The sequence below is a fragment of the Gossypium raimondii genome, chromosome 6 (assembly GCF_025698545.1).
Source record: "Gossypium raimondii isolate GPD5lz chromosome 6, ASM2569854v1, whole genome shotgun sequence".
Classification (NCBI taxonomy): domain Eukaryota; kingdom Viridiplantae; phylum Streptophyta; class Magnoliopsida; order Malvales; family Malvaceae; genus Gossypium; species Gossypium raimondii.
The window spans coordinates 19353590-19372816 of NC_068570.1; the positions used below are offsets into that span (position 1 = coordinate 19353590).

At 32.8% G+C, this 19227-nt stretch overlaps 2 protein-coding genes across 2 annotated transcripts; one reads left to right on the forward strand and one right to left on the reverse strand.

The window, feature by feature from the left end:
- The first annotated feature begins 343 nt into the window (after window positions 1–343).
- Window positions 344–5027, forward strand: LOC105773874 (nuclear pore complex protein NUP85). The gene is made up of 18 exons (XM_012596050.2): window positions 344–842; window positions 938–1040; window positions 1186–1296; window positions 1398–1481; window positions 1638–1709; window positions 1822–1878; window positions 1998–2117; window positions 2208–2408; window positions 2507–2617; window positions 2715–2752; window positions 2933–3089; window positions 3365–3466; window positions 3592–3648; window positions 3817–3963; window positions 4085–4155; window positions 4273–4360; window positions 4472–4528; window positions 4629–5027. Exons 1-18 carry the CDS (start codon window positions 466–468, stop codon window positions 4821–4823), a joined length of 2148 nt encoding a protein of 715 aa, XP_012451504.1. The 5' UTR covers window positions 344–465; the 3' UTR covers window positions 4824–5027.
- A 449-nt stretch (window positions 5028–5476) lies between these two features.
- On the reverse strand, window positions 5477–9998 carry LOC105772277 (carotenoid cleavage dioxygenase 8 homolog B, chloroplastic). Its single transcript, XM_012593579.2, has 6 exons — window positions 9647–9998; window positions 8549–9292; window positions 8266–8459; window positions 7530–7719; window positions 6435–6537; window positions 5477–6347 (listed from the first exon to the last, which is right to left on the reverse strand). The coding sequence occupies exons 1-6, from the start codon at window positions 9950–9952 to the stop codon at window positions 6202–6204; spliced, it is 1683 nt and encodes a 560-aa protein (XP_012449033.1). The 5' UTR covers window positions 9953–9998; the 3' UTR covers window positions 5477–6201.
- Between the last annotated feature and the right edge of the window lie 9229 nt (window positions 9999–19227).

Consider the following 19227-nt stretch of genomic DNA (forward strand, 5'->3'; position numbering starts at 1 on the left):
TAATATATGAAATATAAATTTTAAATATTTTAAGCAATAAATATTAATTATTTATAAAATTTAATTAGAATATATAAACTATATTTTAAATATTTAAATATAATCCTTAAATATTTGTAATTAGAATTTTAAAAATATTTTTTAATTTTTAATTAATGATTTTAACACATTTGTAATTAAACACCAAGAAAAAAAAGAAAAAGATTATATTTTTGAAGCTGTGAAAAAGTAATTAAACACTAAAAATGTTTTTAGAAGAGGAAAAGTTAAAACTTTTACTCCTTTTCAGACTGAAAAGTTAAAAATTTCGGCTTGTTATTAATAGTTTTTCTTTCAAAAAGTAATTCGGCATTAGTTTAGTTTAGTCAAACACAGGTCGAATGAATCCCTCCTCAACGTTTGCAAACCCCCTCGAAAACCCTAACGCTTTCAGACTCCCACTCACTGATTTATTGGCAAAAGGAAATGCCCGGCGTCTCTTCTGATTCCGCCCGCGGCGCTTTGGTTCCACTTTCACCCGAGTCCCCGGCCGCGGCGGTGTATCCTCTCCGCCATGGTCTCAAGTCTCCAATCTCTAGACTCTCCATCTCATGGTCACGCGGTAACTCCCTCCGCGTCTCGGTTTTCGCCGCTCCTTCTTCCGATGGCTCCGTCAATGACGGTGATGGAGGAAAAGTAGTGGAAGTGAAGCTCGGCGGCGGAGACGGCGAGATCAGCGAGGCTCATTGGCGGAGGATCGCCTACGGTTCGGTCTCTCCTTTTGCTCTACTCCAAAGCAGGAAAAATGCTGTCTTCAGCTTGTCCAAATTTTCCATGAATTCTTCACCTTACGATGGTGACTGGTAATTGATTTTCAAAATTTCATTTTTTTATACCAATGTATCTTTGAAATTTATTTTCTTTTCTTCTGAAAAAAAATTGAATTCGCTGTTTTCAGGTGGGATTACATAATGGAGTACAGCAAGGACATAAATGCCCTTCTAGTTAATCAGAAATCGGCTTCAGTTCCGGTTCTCGATGACCCGAAGTCAGTCATAACTGTGAGTTCCATTTTTTTGATGAGCCATTTTGTCTTTGCTTGGTATGAGGGATGGAAAATTTGTTAATGTAATGGTTAAGCTAGAAAGTGTTAATTTAAATGGTAATTTCTTTTAATTTCAAGTTACCTTTTTTTTCTCCTCTCAGAAAGGAGAGGAACCAACTAGCTTGAAGGCTGCGTGGGAGCTATTGGAAATGTTTTATGCAGAAAAGCCATCTCATTCATGGTTACCCGAACGCCTTGTTGATTGGTTAGCTGTAAATATCCTACCCTTTTCTTTTTTACCATAACCATTAAGTTTTACATTAGTTTGTTTTTAAAGTTGTTTGTTACTAGTAAGCAATTTGTGTCTTGGCAGGATTACGATAGCCTTTTCTCTGGAACACACCCGACTGTCCACTCAAAGCTTGTTGATTTTCAAAAAGAACTTGTTAACTTGCAGGTGTTAAATAATTAGCCTTCTATGTTCCTTATGAAGTTAACTTCTTTTATATGGTACTTCTGCAGTTTTGGAGGTTTAGGCTTGCGAGTTGTTTAACTGATACTTGGTTCTATATTCACCTACGATGATGATGTTTAATCAGTTTATTGAATGCAGGTTGTGGAGGATGATCCCAAATATTGGGAAGTTATGTCATCCGCACTTGCTGTTGGTTGGCTGAATATCGTAGTAAGTGGTTTGATAGTCTAATGTGGTTCATAGCTTACAAAGAGGAAAGCATGGTAGGTACATTTTTCTGTGGAATTTTATCATTTGATACGGTTTTTATTCTCGCTTGCAGGTTAAAATGTTGCGCTTGCATGGATCTTATCGATTAGATCAACTCAGCAATCGTGAGGTTGGTACGAGATTAGTTGTTATGTATTGCATCTGAAAGTTGTAGCTCTATTTACCTCTAGTAGCATGTTTTGAGTGTAATCGAACAGTAAGCATTTTTCTTTTCATGCACATCAACAGACAGAGAATGGTCTTGTAGAGGCAGTTGCCGTTCTTATTTCAAAAATGCCACGCATGCGTTTGGAACATGAAGCCGGGAAATTGGGTGAATGCTATAAGGCCAAGCCTGATTTTGTAAAGGTCTCTTAATTTTAATGGTTTTTTTCTTTCATTCTGCTTCATGATCCACTACCACCATATATAAGTCATTCGAGTTTTTCTCTTGCATAGGCATGGGAGAAATGGCGGGGTCAGATAAATAAGCTGGATTCAAGTGCATTCTGGTTTCAGTGTGCTCACCAGCAGACTCGGGAGGGCTTGAGAAGTATGTTACAAATAATGCTGGGTAATGCTAATAGTCTCTGCTCTGCAACATATAACTGGATAGAGCTGTATATTTCTCACTTCCTATACATGAGGCCATTAACAGTGGTATGTATCTTCCACGTATAACATATATCGTAGTGTTGATAGTTTATGCATGATAGCTGGACCCTGAAATAATCACTTGATTTCTTTTCTTCTGTTAGGGGTTAGAAAGCATGTACAGCTTGGCACAGAAAAGCATTCAATTGAAACCAATGGCTTCTGCACATAGGCTGATGGGGCTTATAATTGGAATTCTTGGGGAAAATACTGAGGTGACATATGGGAATATAATATCAAATTGCATTCTCTGTTAATTCTCCTTTTGATTCCTTTAACTTTAAATTAAATTTTGCTATGGGCATTTCTCAGGTTGTATTAGCAGAATGCTTGAAAGGATTTGGTCCTTGGTGAGCTGTCATATTTGCATCTTCATATATTTCTGTTTGTTAGTAGTGCAATTTTGGAGCCTTATATGGGGTGCTATTTCAATTTATTTTTGTTCTGACAACTATAAGAGCTTATCATGAAATTAGAGCTTGGATTTTCTTGTACATTCTTTTGAGAAATATGTGTTTTCTTTTCATCAGGATGGTTGCGCATGCCATAGAGTTGTTGACTGCTGGGAGTGACCATGCAGAAATGCTTTTACATGAAGAGCGTCAAAATTTGGGGGGAATAAGCATAGAGGAGCTTCATCGACTTGTTTATGCTCAAGTCCTATCTTCATTTCCATTAACTTGGCAAGTGAGTGTAAATAACTGTGGATTTCTTCATTGGTATATGGAGCTGCAGTTGTGCTTCTTTTATGCATCGTATGGTTTAGGATTACCCTTCTAAGCTAGACAAATGAAATGTGGAGTGCAACTTAACCAACCTTATTGGATATAATTCATAGTAATGAGTAAATTAATACTATTTTCTAGTATTATCTTTATAGTGGATAAGATGTAATATTTGAATGGAACGCTAGCACTTTGAATAAATATTCCTTATATATTCTTTTCCTTTAACATCTACAGATTGCTCCGATTTATCTTATATCATGCATGAAGCACGGGATGGTTCTGTTACAGAGATTATTGTCCAAGCAACCTGTTCAAGATAATCAGTTATTGCTGAAGGTCATTGATTCATTTTTTTTGATGCCTCTCATCTTTGCCATTATCATTTTGTTTTCCCCTATTGTGTTGGATTTCAGGGGCTTATAAAGTAGTTTATTGATGATCAAATTCTGTGTTGTATGCAGAGCATAGAGATTTGCCGCCTTTATGAACTCCATAGTGTAACTTCAAATATTATGAAGGTATAAGCATCCATGAAGGCATAATTTTATTTTGGTGATGGAAAACATATAAAGCTTGGCATTTGTTTTTGGAAACACATTTTCATAACCTGTAGAAAAATATTTTGTTAGACATGATGATTGAATGTATTAGCATGTCAGTTAAAGATTCTCACCGTCCATGTTTAGATTGCTGGAGTACACCACTGGAAGCATGGTCGGAAAGGTTCTGGAGTCTTTTGGCTTCAGCAAGCTCGGGATGAATATCGTCTTAATAGGATAGCTCTGCAGTTGTTTGATTCAGTTGGAAAAACAATCTCTGATGAGAGTTTCAAGGTAAATTTTATAGACAACCTCTGAAGCTTCTTTACTTTCCATTTCAGTAATTAAAAGATCTTTATATTCTTAAGGCATTTAGATTATGGGATATTATTTAGTGCGTCCTCTATCTTTGCAGCAATGGGAAGGTTTAATTCAGTTATTGGGTTCAGATTCTAAGACTGCTGGTGGACTAGAGTTCCTACACAAGTAAAGAATTTTCCATCTTTGCTTACCGTTGGATTATTATGTATAATTACAAAGCACATTGCATTAGTTTCTCATCAATATTCTGAGCCCCAATCCATAACCTTTGATGCGTCACAGATATAGAGATTTCAAGAAATCTCTTCGGCAGATTCATGACGGAAAGGCTACAGATTCTGCTCGGCAAGCTGTGGAATCTCTCATATCAGTACATATCATCTCTTATAATCTATTACTTCAAGTTACCATCATATTATCAAAAATCATAACAAGAGCAAATATTGTTATGTGACTGTCTTTTTTTCTTTTCTTACTACAGCTTATGAAAAACCCTTCTACGCCTCAACGCTTTTGGCTGCCGCTTCTTTATGATTCTGTAAGCAATGATCTTCACGAAGTTTTTTATATCTATCTCATTACAGATTGTATCATGCAGTATTGATTTTTTTTTTTTTTTTTTCTAAATTTTTCCACAGTTGAAGCTGCTTAATTGGAAGGAACGTCCTTTGTTGAATGTGTCTCAGACAAATCTTCTATTAAATAAACTACAAGAATTGTCCATGGCAAGGCTTCGGCCGGACTTTATTGAATCTGAGTTACCACCCCAGGCCTTGAACTCTGTTAGACTAGCTCTTGGCACGAATCTTGGACGTGCAATCCTAGAGGAATGAGCCCCTTAAAGTATGTAACCTTTGTCCACCTCCATAATTGTTATTTCAGGTTTGAGATTATCACAAGCAAACCCAACTTGGCATATTTTAGAGAGAAGTCTTTGTAATTACATGATATGAAACTAAAAGAGTTGGGTTTGATAGATATAAATTTAAAGTAAAATTTTAATTTTGCTAAAAAAGGGAAAAAGAATGGCTTTGATATTTGCATGCTATGGCTTGAAATATAAGTCCCACTCTTTTTGCGATGCAATTGTTAAGGCCTTAATGTCCCATATTTTGGACCATTTGATTGAAATCGAACCAATGATTTAAATATAAAATAATTGAAATAAAATAAGTGATCTAAATTCCAGATAATACTACTTGAATAATTAGATTGTTACCTAAAATTAACTTGAATATTAAATAGACCAGAGTTACTCCTGAGATATTTTGTCATCTATATAATACTGATATTTTATGTAATCTGACTTTGATTTATGGTAACTCAGGATTTTGTTTTCTTCTACGTGGCTGATATTGACTCTATATTTAAACTGCTTAATTTAACATTATGTATTTGTTTTAGTGCATAAATCAAGGGGGTGGCCGATTTTAAGTTGCGCATAATTCCCATAATCTTCTATTCTATGTAAGGGCCAATTCAACCAAAGATGACCCAGATTTTAAATTACTCTTCCAACTTACTCCACAAATTATTTTATTATTGTGTCTTAAATATGCTCTATATGTGAAATATTTAGAGTACATTGATCAAATTGTAAAAATATGTGTGCACTATTTAGTTGTTTAACAAGTCAGATCCAACATCGTCTTTTGGTAGTACATTTATGTTTACAAATTGATCAACGTGTTTTCATTATGTTCCACATTAGATTCGAACTAATATTTAATACCTAAAGTGATGACCGCATTGACGGAAGGATTTGATTGATACAATACAGATGCACTGATGCCTAATTTAGAACATTTTGAAGTTTAAGATTCAGTTTAAATATTAGCAACAATTTAGGGACGCTTGGTAGAATTGAGCCTTTATGTAAAATCGAAACAAATGGCTGAAAACAGTCTTAATTTGCTTCTCTTTATATCCTCGAAAACAAATACACTAAATTTCCTTTACATAAATTCATGATATTACAATCCAAATATTCACTCTGGTTTCATCCTCCGCATGCTACACTATATATGCTTTTCTTTTTTTTCTTGCTAATTGCTTAAGATAGACATATATACATAAATCACACTAATTTAATAATATCATATCCATAAAATTTATGCACTGAATCAAAGGTGGAGTGATCAAACAATGTGTCCAAATCTTTAATTAACACCAAGACAATCGCTACTCATTAAAAAAAACCAAGCAGAGGTATTATTTCTTGGGTACCCAACATCCATGTAAGCCATAAGGTAGACCATAAGGGAGCTTTGCTCTTGCAATTTCTTTGAATGTTGAACCGTCCAACAATAAAGCATATCCACCTCCATTTTTCTCACTGATTAGGGAGATTACAACGCCTGCAACATTTTGTGTTTTTTAAGGTAAAATAAAATAGTCCAACCAAAATTGAAACTGCAAAGCATACAATGATTGAATTAGCTCACCATCATCTTCCTCGGTGGCACCTGGTCGAGCCACAAAGAATGGCTCCGATGGCACAGCTCCCTCATCGTACCAATTCTTTGCCTTTTTCTCTACGAAATCAAGCTGCCATTGGTATAAATAATTAAACATTGAGGACATCTTTAGAGGTTTTTAAGTGTTATGCGAGTAGCATAATACTGAAATAAAAAATTAGACTCAACTTAATTTAATCATAAAAAGCTAATAATCTAAACCTCTCAAGTTTAAACTCTAGATTAACACCAACTTGAAATAACCTATAATTTGAATTAAAAATAATTTAAACTTAAAATAACTTAAAAACCCAAATTGACCATAAGAGTTTACAGCCTAAAACCACCAAACTCACACCTGAAGCCAAAAACTGTGTGGGGTGAGGGGGTTGGGGGTTGGGGGTTGGGAAGATAAAATTCTAAAATTCAAGGGGACGAAGCTAAAAAATTTATTTCAAAACAGCTTAGATTATATAGTAGGAAAATAGAGTTGAATGTTGCAACCATGGATCATTGACATTAAACATTTGATTAACCTTGTTAAAACAACAGACCTGGCAACTCGAGATGACTATCACATGGCGGACACTCGATAATGGGCCACTTTCTCTTCTAAATTTTTATATCTTTTCTTATGATATAACTAAGATGTAGATTTATATGCTTGCTATATTTATAAGAAAAATATAGTTAATGTTTAGGAGAGCCTGAAAATACAAAATATTTATTTATTCAAATGACTAAAAAGGTTAAATTAAATGATTAATGCTTAAGATAGGTAACTTTACCAAGAATAGGTTAAGACCCTAATTTGTACCTTAATTTTATCTTTGATTCAAATTCGGAATCGTCCAAACAAGTAAATGATGAGAATATAAAATGATTCAAATTTGTAAGGATGAAATTCAAAAAAAGAGAGAAAAAAACTACACTCACACGAATTCAAAAATAAACCCAACTTGACATAAGAGTGGAGTAGGATCTAAAAATTAAGTTGAAAAATTTCAAATTTAAATGGATGTAATTCAACCCCATTATTCTGATTCGCATAAAGTGATAATGGATGATAAAAAGTTAAAATACCTTGGTGAGGGTGTTGGGGAAATGACATGGGCGTTGAGCTCCACAAGCATAAGCGTATCTATATTTTTTACCCAAATAAGCAGGGTTTATGCTGCACATGTCCATGCCTCTTCCATGTTCATCTGCATCCAATGCAGCCTCCAACTTCCCATTCCGACTCCCATCCAATGGGATTTTGAATCTTCCCACCCTATTATGTTCATTATTTTTTAATTAATTTCAACCTTTTTGAATACATCCTTTAATCTATGTTCTTACAAAAATCTAATAAGCCTATAAACAGGCAAAAAATGTAAAATAGTCTATATATGACCAAAGGATGAGATTTTTCCATCTTTTGATCTCACCTAACAAGCTACGTAGGAGCTTGACTCCCATATTCTTGTAAACACATGCATGCAGTATTCAGAGCTTGACGTGCCATGCTCATTTTCATTTGAATGTATATTTTATTTGTATGCTTAAATTAATAAAAAACCTTTAGCTAAATAAACCCTCATACATATTGACTACTTGTATTCTAATAAAAATACTTAACATGAATCAACAATTCATGCGGAATATAGATGGAAAAAAGGTATCTGAATAAATCATTATATATGGTTTACTAGATTTTTTTAACAATATTATAGCCTACATGTATGTATAAATCAGGCAAGAGAACTTAAATTCCCTTAATTATAACATGAATATAAAAGATAACTTAATTATAAAAAAAAATGATATATTATCTTACCTTGCATCTGGTAGAACATCCTCCCCCTTGAAGAACCGGAGATTTTTAAGCCTAAGCTGATCTAAAATGGAGGTGTCGGCGTGGTGTTCACAACAATCAGCGATAATAGAAGTCACTCTCCCATCTTCATCTTCCTCTTCGTATGCATTGATGAAATGAAAGGTCACGAATAACGGCACTTCCACACTCGTCACCTTCAAGATTTGAACCGTTCATAAAGGATTCGTGTTGAAATCCGTTCAAAACAAAGAAAGATTAAAAGAAAAAAAAAATGGGAACGTACTACTTTTCCACTAGCTTTACACATAACATGCAGGAAGGCTTTAGATTGAGGATGCCACTGGAATTTGTACAAAGGAGTAGGCTCAGCTCGGAGCAAATTTTGTGCACAGTACCTCAATGGCATTTCAGGCACCACAACATAGTGTTGAGTCACAGGAAATGAATGGACCCAACCTGGAGCTGGTCCGCAACTGCAGTTCACCCTTCCAATCACCTTCCTTTCATTGGTCCCTGGCTCCATACGGACCACTAAGTACCCAGGCTTCAACAAATCTGGCAACAGGGTCAAGAACTCGGCATCGGTCACTATAGGATGAGCCGAGTGTATCAATCCCCCAAGGCTATCGCTATATTCGAACCTCCCAAGTGTTTCCAAGCTGTTGGGGTCGATAACCAAGGACCCTTTTTGAGTTTCCGTCAGGCAAACCACTCGTCCATCCCCGAGCTTCACGACGCCGGTGTTGGCATTATCCGTTAAAGATGACCCAGATAAGAGCTTTGATAGATCCCCGACATAGGCCATGAAGTTTTCATGCTTAGGAACCTCCGAGAATTCCCGGAAGCAAATCTTCTTGTTCTTCTTTGCGGCCTTGTAGGCTTCCGATTCGATTTGGCGGTGACCGGCGATTAACCGGCCGTCCTCAAAGTGGAGCTTCACTAGTGTGGCGTAGCCGTCAAAGAGGTGACGGAAGTTGTAATCTTCTATATGCCATAGACCTGGACCGTTTCTGAGGTACGTTCCTTTCTACATAAATAATTAATTAACGAAAAATTGATCAACCAAAATTTTTTTAATGTAATAAAATATTGATGTTGTCAAGATATTTTATTGCATTTAGTGTATAGTTTTTTATAGCTGACAAAGGACATTATGATTATGTGTGATGATCAGTTGTTGAAGATTTTTTAAGAATATTCTAGCTGGCGTAATGTTATGAATTAATAGCATTCTATATTTCAGTATCACCTAATTATGACACCTAGCTAGCAGAATGTATTTAGCTTGGACGTTTCCTTTGATTCTTTAGATGATGTCCGATGATCCGAGCATCAAATATTAACCTTAAATATATATGGTAAAATTTATATATTTACGTACCAGCCATAAAGGTATTTCTCCTTGCACAACCAGCTCTCCTTCCCATCGTTCTTGTTTCACACTCGTCCACGCAACATGGTTCTGATCCGGGTCGACGGGTTCTTTTTCCGGAGACAGAACAATCGCTAGTTGCGATGGACTCACGACTCGGGCGATTGTTAAGGCTTGCTTGTATAGTTTTCTACCAAAAACAAGCTTGTTCTCCAAGGAAAACCCATGTTTTCTATGACAGGATTGATCAAAATCCAACATGGTAAAGGGAGAAACATGGTGCCCGCAGATATCTGAAAACCATAGGGAATCCATGAGAGAGAGAGAGAGAGTGAGAGAGAGAGTGTGTGTGTGTTTAAGAACAAAGGGTTTGTGATAGTTTTAACTAAGGGTGTAAATACCATATGGTATTTATAGGACGGCTTGGGGGTGAGCAAAAGTTAGAAGGTTAAGGAGACAATATTCGGAATCTTGATTGGTGGAATTCCTTTGCACTACAAGACATAGTAATTCAAGTATATTTATGGTCAGAAATGGGAGGTTTACTATATGTATAATTAAGTATATTTATGGTTGGCATTTTTTGGCACAAGAGTGATATAGGGATGGAATCATATTGTGGGTTCATTTTTCTTTTAAGAAAAAGAAAAATAAAGTACTACTTATCACTTAAATATTGCCATTTAGTTTGTCCTTGGTGCCCCGGCAATAATGTTTTGGGGATGCTATTGCTAATGTTGCCAAAGGTTGATGCTTTTCGTATTAGATTCTGCCTCATCAGGTATCCGAGGTTTTGAAATCTTGTGGTGCATGACAAGTACTACATTCTCATTTACCCAAAAATCTTGTGTTATGTTATACATGTTAATGCCCCTTTGGTAATGTATCTGAGTTTGAAAAAGGTTTGAAGGAGGAGGTCGATTGAGTTAGAAATGTTCTTGCAATATAAACGTGATTGGAGGTGTTGAGCTTTATGTTTGATACGTGTTCTAATGCTTAATTAAGTAAAAGATAAAGTAGAAAGAAGGAGGTAATATAGCATAGGGTGATAAATGTTGAATAATCTGTAGTCGACATTTATAATATAAATAAATACATGTTATTATTTACTATTATAAAATGTTAGTCCAAATTAAAATTGATTTAATATGGTTAAAATTTATTAGATTTCAATTATTAAATAAAATATTGGTCAAATATATGTATATAATTTAGTAACTAATTTCTAAATTAAATTTAATGTGTAAAAGTTATATATTTAGGTTATGGTCCCTAAATTATATAGGCGTATTTTTGTAACATCCTATTTTCAGAAGAGAGAGTGAGAGTCACATTTTTAAAATACTTGTGTGTTAATTTAAAATATTTGAACCACAAGACATGAAGATTTTAAAATACCGATTGATTTAGGTACGCTTCTATATCTAATTTTGTTCTTGAAGATATGATATGATTGCGTTGAATCATTGAAACAAATTGGTTTTTTAATTTGGCATTCAAAGTATATATAGGATGATAAAAGTTTGAGAGTTTTGATAGTAAATATGGGATTTTTCGATTGTAATGCTTTAATCAAGAATTTGAATTATAATTGAGCTTAGAATGGTTGTGCAATATATTACAACTGACGCTTGAGCTGGAATTCAATATTTATAATCGTATATAGAAATTTATTTGTGCAATTATTATTTTGAGTTTTTACACAATTACTTCGGCCAGGAATCATTTTGGTGCCACTCAAATTTAACAATAAAAATTGGTTTGGTGCACCATTTTGATTCAAAATTTAACTGATATGCATATTCGGGTTTAATGGTGCACCTATAATATTGATTATTATTATTATTATTCTTAAATTTTTTTTGTTATTTTAGAATTTGCAGTGGGATTAGAAATTTCAATTTTGATTTTTGGATGTTATAGAAATTTTTAATTTGAATATTAATATATTTATATATTTTTAAAATGACTTAGTTGAAATAATAAGTTGTTAGAATGACCTATTTTGTTGAAATTATTTTGTTTTAAAATATAAAAATTGTGTGCATGTAACTTAAACCATGTTAATATTGACTAGCCCAAACGAAGGTGAATATTTAACAAAATTATATGTGCAAGCTGCGATAATAAACATGTGATGATTTTTCGGTTTTAAATGGAGTAATAAATCGGTCAAAATAAATATATTTTGTTCAACATGTTCTTATTGTTAGTATTTGATTACTATAACAAGATATCACTTATAAGTTAATATTTTATCCAAAGATGAAATTAATGAAGTACTTAGTATCTTGAGATGGAGTTTACATTTATTTGAATTTATTATTATTTCAATTTATATTTGAAGATTTCAATTTATATTTGAAGTTCTAAGTGAACTTGTTTTGTTTGATTCAACTACTTATATACTTGCTAATATCACCACATGCATTGATTATATTTCCCTGTTGAATGGTATGACCAGAGAATCTTATGATAGTTCTAGGAGTAATGAATCTCGACCTTATGTTAAGGATTGATTCTCCCCCATCGCTTACTTATGAGAGTACCTCTAGTCAAAATAGGGGGATGAAAAGGTGGGAGAGATCAAATCGCATGTGTATGATGATCATGAATAATGTCATTCCAAAAATATTTAGGGGCACTATGTCTGATAAAATTACCATGGCTAAGGAATTCATGATTGACATTGAAAAGGGGTTTGTTAAGAACAAAGAGGTTGGGATTGGTACATTCTTAACAAATCTAACTTCAATGAGGTATGCAGAGAAAAATAAAAAAATTTGTAGATATAACAATGCAAAAGAAAAGAAAAAAAAACAAAAAACAACAACAACAATAAAAGGAATCAACTAAGGATGGTTGTTTATCTTGTGGTGTGACATATGCACTTTTTAATTTTTAGGTTATTTTGACTTTGGTACCTAAACACATTTGGTGGATAGATTCCGATGCAACAACTCACACCATTATGTCTATGAGAGGTTGTTAGAACTATCCAAAGTTAAATTATGGTGAAAGATACATCTGCATAGGTGACAATAATTAAGTAGAAGTTGAAGCAATATGAACTTTTTAGATTATTATTAAGACTTGAACTTTGTTTTTATTAGAATGAACTTTTGTTGTACCATCTTTTAGGTGGAATTCGATTTTCATTTCAACTTTGGACAAATTCAATTATCCTTATTCATTTGGAAATTAAAATTTTAGTTTTTTTCCATAATTCAAATTTGGTTGGTTCTGGTTCTTTATTAGGTTATGGTGATCTATATTTACTTGATATTATTGCTTTATTTAATGAATCATTGTATAATACCATAATACGTAAGAAACACAAATTAACCATTGAGAATTTGACTTTTTTGTGGCACAAGAGATTAGGTTATATCTCCAAAAGGAGAATTGAGAGACTTGTGCTCGATGGTATTCTTGTTCCCCTTACTTTTTTGGATTTTGATATGTGCGTTGTATTAAGGGGAAATAAACAAATATTAAGCGATTTGATGCCAATAGGAAACTAGATGTATTAAAACTAATACACAGATATTTGTGGAACATTCCCTACGACTTATTGGAATGGTCAACAATATTTCATTACGTTCACAAATGATTTTTCCAATATGGCTACCTTTATCTCACTTATGATAAATTGCAATTGTTGGATGCGTTCTTTTTAAATATAAGGCTAAACTTGAAAATAAACTCAACAAAAGAATTAAAAGTGTTAGATCTAACCGTGGTGGTAAATATGAAGGTGGTGGTAAATATTAAGACAGATACGACGATGTAGCTGAATAACGTATAGGACCATCTGCAAAAATCCTAAAGGAAAGTGGTATCATTCCATAGTACACTATGTTAAGTTCGCCCACTATGAATGGTGTTGTTGAAAGACGAAATAGAACACTTAAGGACATGGTAAGGAGTATGATTAGTCATTATACGTTGCTTGTATTACTCTAAGGAGAAAAATTAAAGGATATAGCTTATATACTCAACAGTGTTCCAACTAAAGCAATTGAAAAGACCTCTTATGAACTTTAGACAAGTAAAAAACCTAGCTTAAAGCATTTGCAAATTTGGGGATGTCTAAGGCTAGGCCTTATAGGCCAAATGAAAGGAAATTGGACTTATGTACTATTAGTTTCTATTTCTTAGGATACTTTGAAAGGTTTAGGGGTTACAAATTTTATGATCCTACCATTAAGGTATTGGATCTAATGCCTTAACTGTAGTATTTGTGTCTAAGTACACTTGTAATTTTTTGAACAGATTGATTAATAAAATTATTGATGAATTATATTAATAATTTGTATATTGTTCTGACATGTTTTTTGAACACAAAGCAAAATGGAAGCAAATTTTTCTCATTGGTTGTCTACTGTTTAACTAATATTAAGCGGTATTACGTGGTCGGATCGTAATACACAAAGACAACTTGTATTAGTAGACGAACCTAAACATGTCCTTAGTCTAACTGGAAATGAGAAAATTGATTGAAAGACTAATATCTTGTTTATCAAATCCAATTGGGGAGATGCTTTGTCTTGGGCATTGGAGCGGATGACTCTCAAAAGATAGAGACATAGATAAGACTGACTGGACTGGCAGTGCATTGAACTGAACCAAGAAGAATAGATCCTGAATTTGTTTATGGATTTATTCACTTGTAATGTTCATAGTGTGATATATCTAAATCCTGAATGGATGATGGATTTTGCATGCGCGACTCATACATTTTGATGTAAGTAAAAGCTTGAGTTCAAATAGATAAGGAACCAAAAGTTGGTGCGTTGGGTGTACGAATTCTACAATATGTAGCGTCATTCAAAATAATGGAATTCATAGCACGAGACATGGGTAAATAATATCCTCTCATTGGCATTACATGGTTGATGAAAAGTAAACGTGGCCACGAGTTGTTCATCTTTGTTGTCGAAACCGTTTTTATTTTTTGAAAAAAAACAAAAATTTAGTTGTCGATGAAAATTTGGAGTCGCCACCAATCTTTTATTGAGGTGTGATTGGATCACCTAAAACATCTTTGGTCTACGAGTTTTAGAAAAACAGGTTCGGGAGTCAGTTACGTACGAGAAAGGATTAGCACCCTCGTAACGCCCAAGATTTGGTACCAAGTTGATTAATTAGTGTCTTAATGTCGAGAGTTAATAAATACTATCCTTAGTTAAATTAAGTTATTTATTAAGACTTTCTCATTTTGAAAAGAAAAATATCACACCCAATGCGTTAGGGCAAAACACTTTATTCTCTTCAAGATGAGTTAGTCCAAAAAAACTCGTGTAATAAAATTTAAGAAAATATTTAATTGTTTAAAATTATGAAGAAATCGTAGCACAATACGTTAGGGCACAATTTCTTAAAATCTCAAACATTCAATATTTTCTTTATTTAAAAAAAAAAACTTTATCTCGAGAAATCAACATGTCACATCCAATACGTTAGGACACAACATATTGAATTCCCGATGACAAGTTTTATTTTGTTTGATTAAAGAGCAATCCTCGATTGTTAGATTTTACGAAGAAAATTGGAACCCAATATGTTAGGGCTCAATTTTCTTGAAAATCCTAAATACGAGTATTATCTCTATTTTGAAAATTTTCTATTTTTAAAATCGAGTAAAAAATGATGTAATATTAGATTGAATGCATGTATAAATGCCGCTTTAACAAATAATGATAATGAATATAACAATGGCATAGAAATAATATAAACAAATAAATAAACTACACTAATATACATAATAAAGAAAATAATCAATGACATGCAAAATATCGAATAAACGAGTCAAGATAAAATAATGTAAATGAAAACACAAAATAATAGACAAATGAAAGAAATAAACAAAAAATATAAAGAAGGGTACATAATACATACGTTGAAATTATGAGAAAAAAATGATTTATTTATAAAATTTTGGATTATAGAATTATATAAACAAAAGTCATAATGCATTTAAGAAAATAAATAAAAATATATATTATAAAATATGTGTTAAAAATATAAGTATATATTTAAGCATTTTGAAAAAAAAACATGGGTATGCATAGATATATATAAATATAAAAATATTTATTAGAAAAATATATATATGTACACATAAAATATGTTAAAAATAATTAAATAATATCTACATTATCAAAATTAATTAAATAATAAAAATAAACATGTGTACATGAGAAAAGTATTAATTAGGAAAATAAATATGTGCATAAGGAAACAATAAATGTACATATCTATATATAGATTCAAAATAATTTCATAAAAAATAATAATTACATTATTAATTTTAAAAATAAAAATAAAAATAAAAAAATACATATGTATACAAAATTAAAATAATAAAGAATATGTACATGCGTATAAAATATAAATGTATATATGTAAAAATAAAAGTTATGCAAATAGAATAATGATAAAATATATATAAAATATGTGGATGTGTTTATAAAAGTCGTTTTTTTATAATGTATGTATATTATTATAAAAATAATGTATATGTATATAATAATAATAATAATAATAATAATAATAATAATAATAATAATAATAATAATAATAATAATAATAATAATAATAATAATAAGTTGGGATTAAGTCGAAATTAAACAAAATTTTAGAGCCGAAATTAAAAATAAACAAAAACTGAATCAAAATGAGCGAGAAAGGGGAATGACCAAACGCGAAAATTCCCCATTTAGGGCCAGAACGCTCGGATCCTGCTTGCGGGTCGGGTCAACGCGCAGATCTGGCCCCTTTAAAACGGCGCCGTTTCGTCAGGTTATTTAAGCCACAATTTAGTTTAAAAAATTTCTTTTTCATTTTGTTTTAAAAAAAAAACAGAAAAAACCTTCAAAAAAAAAGTTCTTCCCCCTAGCTCGTCCGGCCTAGGTCCGGCACCGGCCGATCGTCGGCCACCACGCCGACTGCCGGCCTCCGGCGACAGCATCGCCGTCTGCGGTGGACGAAAAAGGGGAAAATAACCCTTTCGATCCGCTCGACCCTTCCAAGCCCGAATATGGGTTCAAAGTCTCCGAAAAACCAACAGAAAACACGAAAAGAACTTGAAACCTTTCGGTTTCCGGCCACCGATCCTTGGGGGTGGCTCCCTCAATCTTCCCACGGCGAGACAGACCCGAATACAGGTGTTTTCAAACCCATTTTCTGTCTTCTATTTTTATTCTTTTTATATATTTAAAATAAAATGCGAAAAAGAAAATAAAAAAAAATAGCAGTTCCAAAAAAAGATTCAACCTTTGGATTTTCCGATTGCTCTTTGCTCTTCTAGTATTCTGTTTTTGTAAAAATAATAGCCTTTTCTTGTATTAATTTTCGATCCCCTATTACAGTATGTTAAGATTTCTTTTATAGCAATCGTAAAAAGAATACAAAGAAATCTTCTAGTATCTATTTGATTTGATTTCGAAATCTTCGATTTTCTTTCTATTTTTGTTGTTTATTTCTTGCAGGCTAAGACATGGAGATCCGGAGGCTTTGCTGCGGCGCGAACATGGAAGGATCTTTAGGGTTTCCTCTGTGCTGGAAACGTTGGGCCTCTATCTTGTTTGGGCCATATAGGCCTACTGGGCCCTTTTTTATTATTTGGTTAGACCCGGGCAAAATCGGGTATTACATTTGTGATGGATGACTTGATCACTATTTGACAGAGATTGACTTTTCATGAAGGAAGATTTAATGGTTACCATGAGATAAAATAAGATCACATTAGGAGGACGGATATTGTCCCAAAGATATTAAGGATATCCTATAAGGGTAACACAATTATGACAAGGTCATTGGGCGAACATTGAGTAGTTGCTTTTGTAATGGTATGTTGTTAGGGCGAGCTCAGTCATGATACTATAGTGGAATGACTTCGTGACTAAATGAGTTTATAATTAACAGGTGAAAAGCTAGAACTTAATTATAAATCATTTAAGTTCTAATTACATATGTCTAATCGACCCCTTCGCTAGCTCATTGAAACCATAAACAAATTGCCTGTTTGAATCAAAATGAACAGAATGAATAGAAATAGAGAAATGAAAAACATTCAGAAATGACTTTGGTTTTCTCTGAAATGGAGAAATGGAATCATTTGAAAATAAATGTGGTTTTCTCCAAATGAAAATTGAAATGAAAATGGAAATGGAAATGTAAATGAAAATGAGAAATGATTCATTTACAAATGTAAATGGATCACTAAAAAATGATTGGAAGAATGAGTTTATATTTTTAAGCTGTTTTAAATCTCAAAAATGAAAATAAACCATTTGGTCATAGTGAACTTGTTGAGTGGTGAAATATTAAACATATTTTCTTGAAATTTTACTTGGGGGTAAAATCATCATAATTTTACCGGAGGTAAAATTGAGATGAGAAAATTATTTAATATAAATATATTAAAGTTTATTTGGGGGAATAGAAAAAGAAAATCAGGTTGGATCAAATTACAAAGTATTGAGTCAAAAATTCTGGGAAGTACTCGTAATTGGACCCGATATGAGAGAAAATCCTCTCATGCAACTTGAAGGGGCCGAAAACCCTAGTAGGAATACTAGGGTGTGTCGTCCACCATACTTCCACTCTAAGTAGGAAGTTTTTTTTTCTATTTGAAATAAACCACTACAACTCAATAAGGGTTTTACTTTATCTTCCTATAAATAAATGACATTGGTAGAGCTGTTAACACAACTTTGAGAGATTGTTACTCTACTAAAAAATAGAGAGAATTTATTCTCAATTATTAAATATATTTTTCCAGAAAAAAAATTCTACCGGTTTCTATTAAAGAAGAGAGAATTTTTGTTTTCACCCCCAAAAGAACTTTTTCTAGTTTTGTGTTTTGATTCAATTGGTCCGAGCCCACACTCGAAGCAGTTTGTGGTACAAGAATAGCAGAGAAGATTACTTGGTTGAAATCCAGAAAATATTAAGGACCCGCTTATCTAAAAAGACATGTACGATTTCGATCTAAGGTTTATTGTTATAAATATCACAGGTCGTGTCAATTTTCAAAATTTTAATTTTTCATTGTGCAAGAAAATCATTTTCAAACTGGATTTTTTTCCAGCATAAGGTTGTTTTTCAGACGATTCATGCCTGATTCTTTAAGGATGTTGAGTTTGCTATGGAGAGAGAATTAAGGATATTGTCTTTGAGGAAAAATATGTTGATATTCCTTAGCACATTTCTTTAATTGCTATTAACAATAATCATGAATAGTATATTATACATGATATTGTTCAAACGACAACTCCAGATCAAGACAATGTTACTGGACCTCCTAATCAAGTACAAGAAATTGTTTCAAAAGAACAAACTCTACAACCTCAATAACTAATGCTATTAAGAAGATAACAAAGAAAATTGATGTGTAAGATTAGATGATTATATTGTATTTCTCTATGAACATGAAGTTGACATTGGAGTGATGGAAGATGATCCAATCAACTTCTGTCAAACTATGAAAAGTTCTAACTCTCAAAAGTGGATAAATTCCATGATTGAAGAGATAAATTTTATGAAAGATAATGATTTATGAGACCTTGTTCCATTTCTAGAAG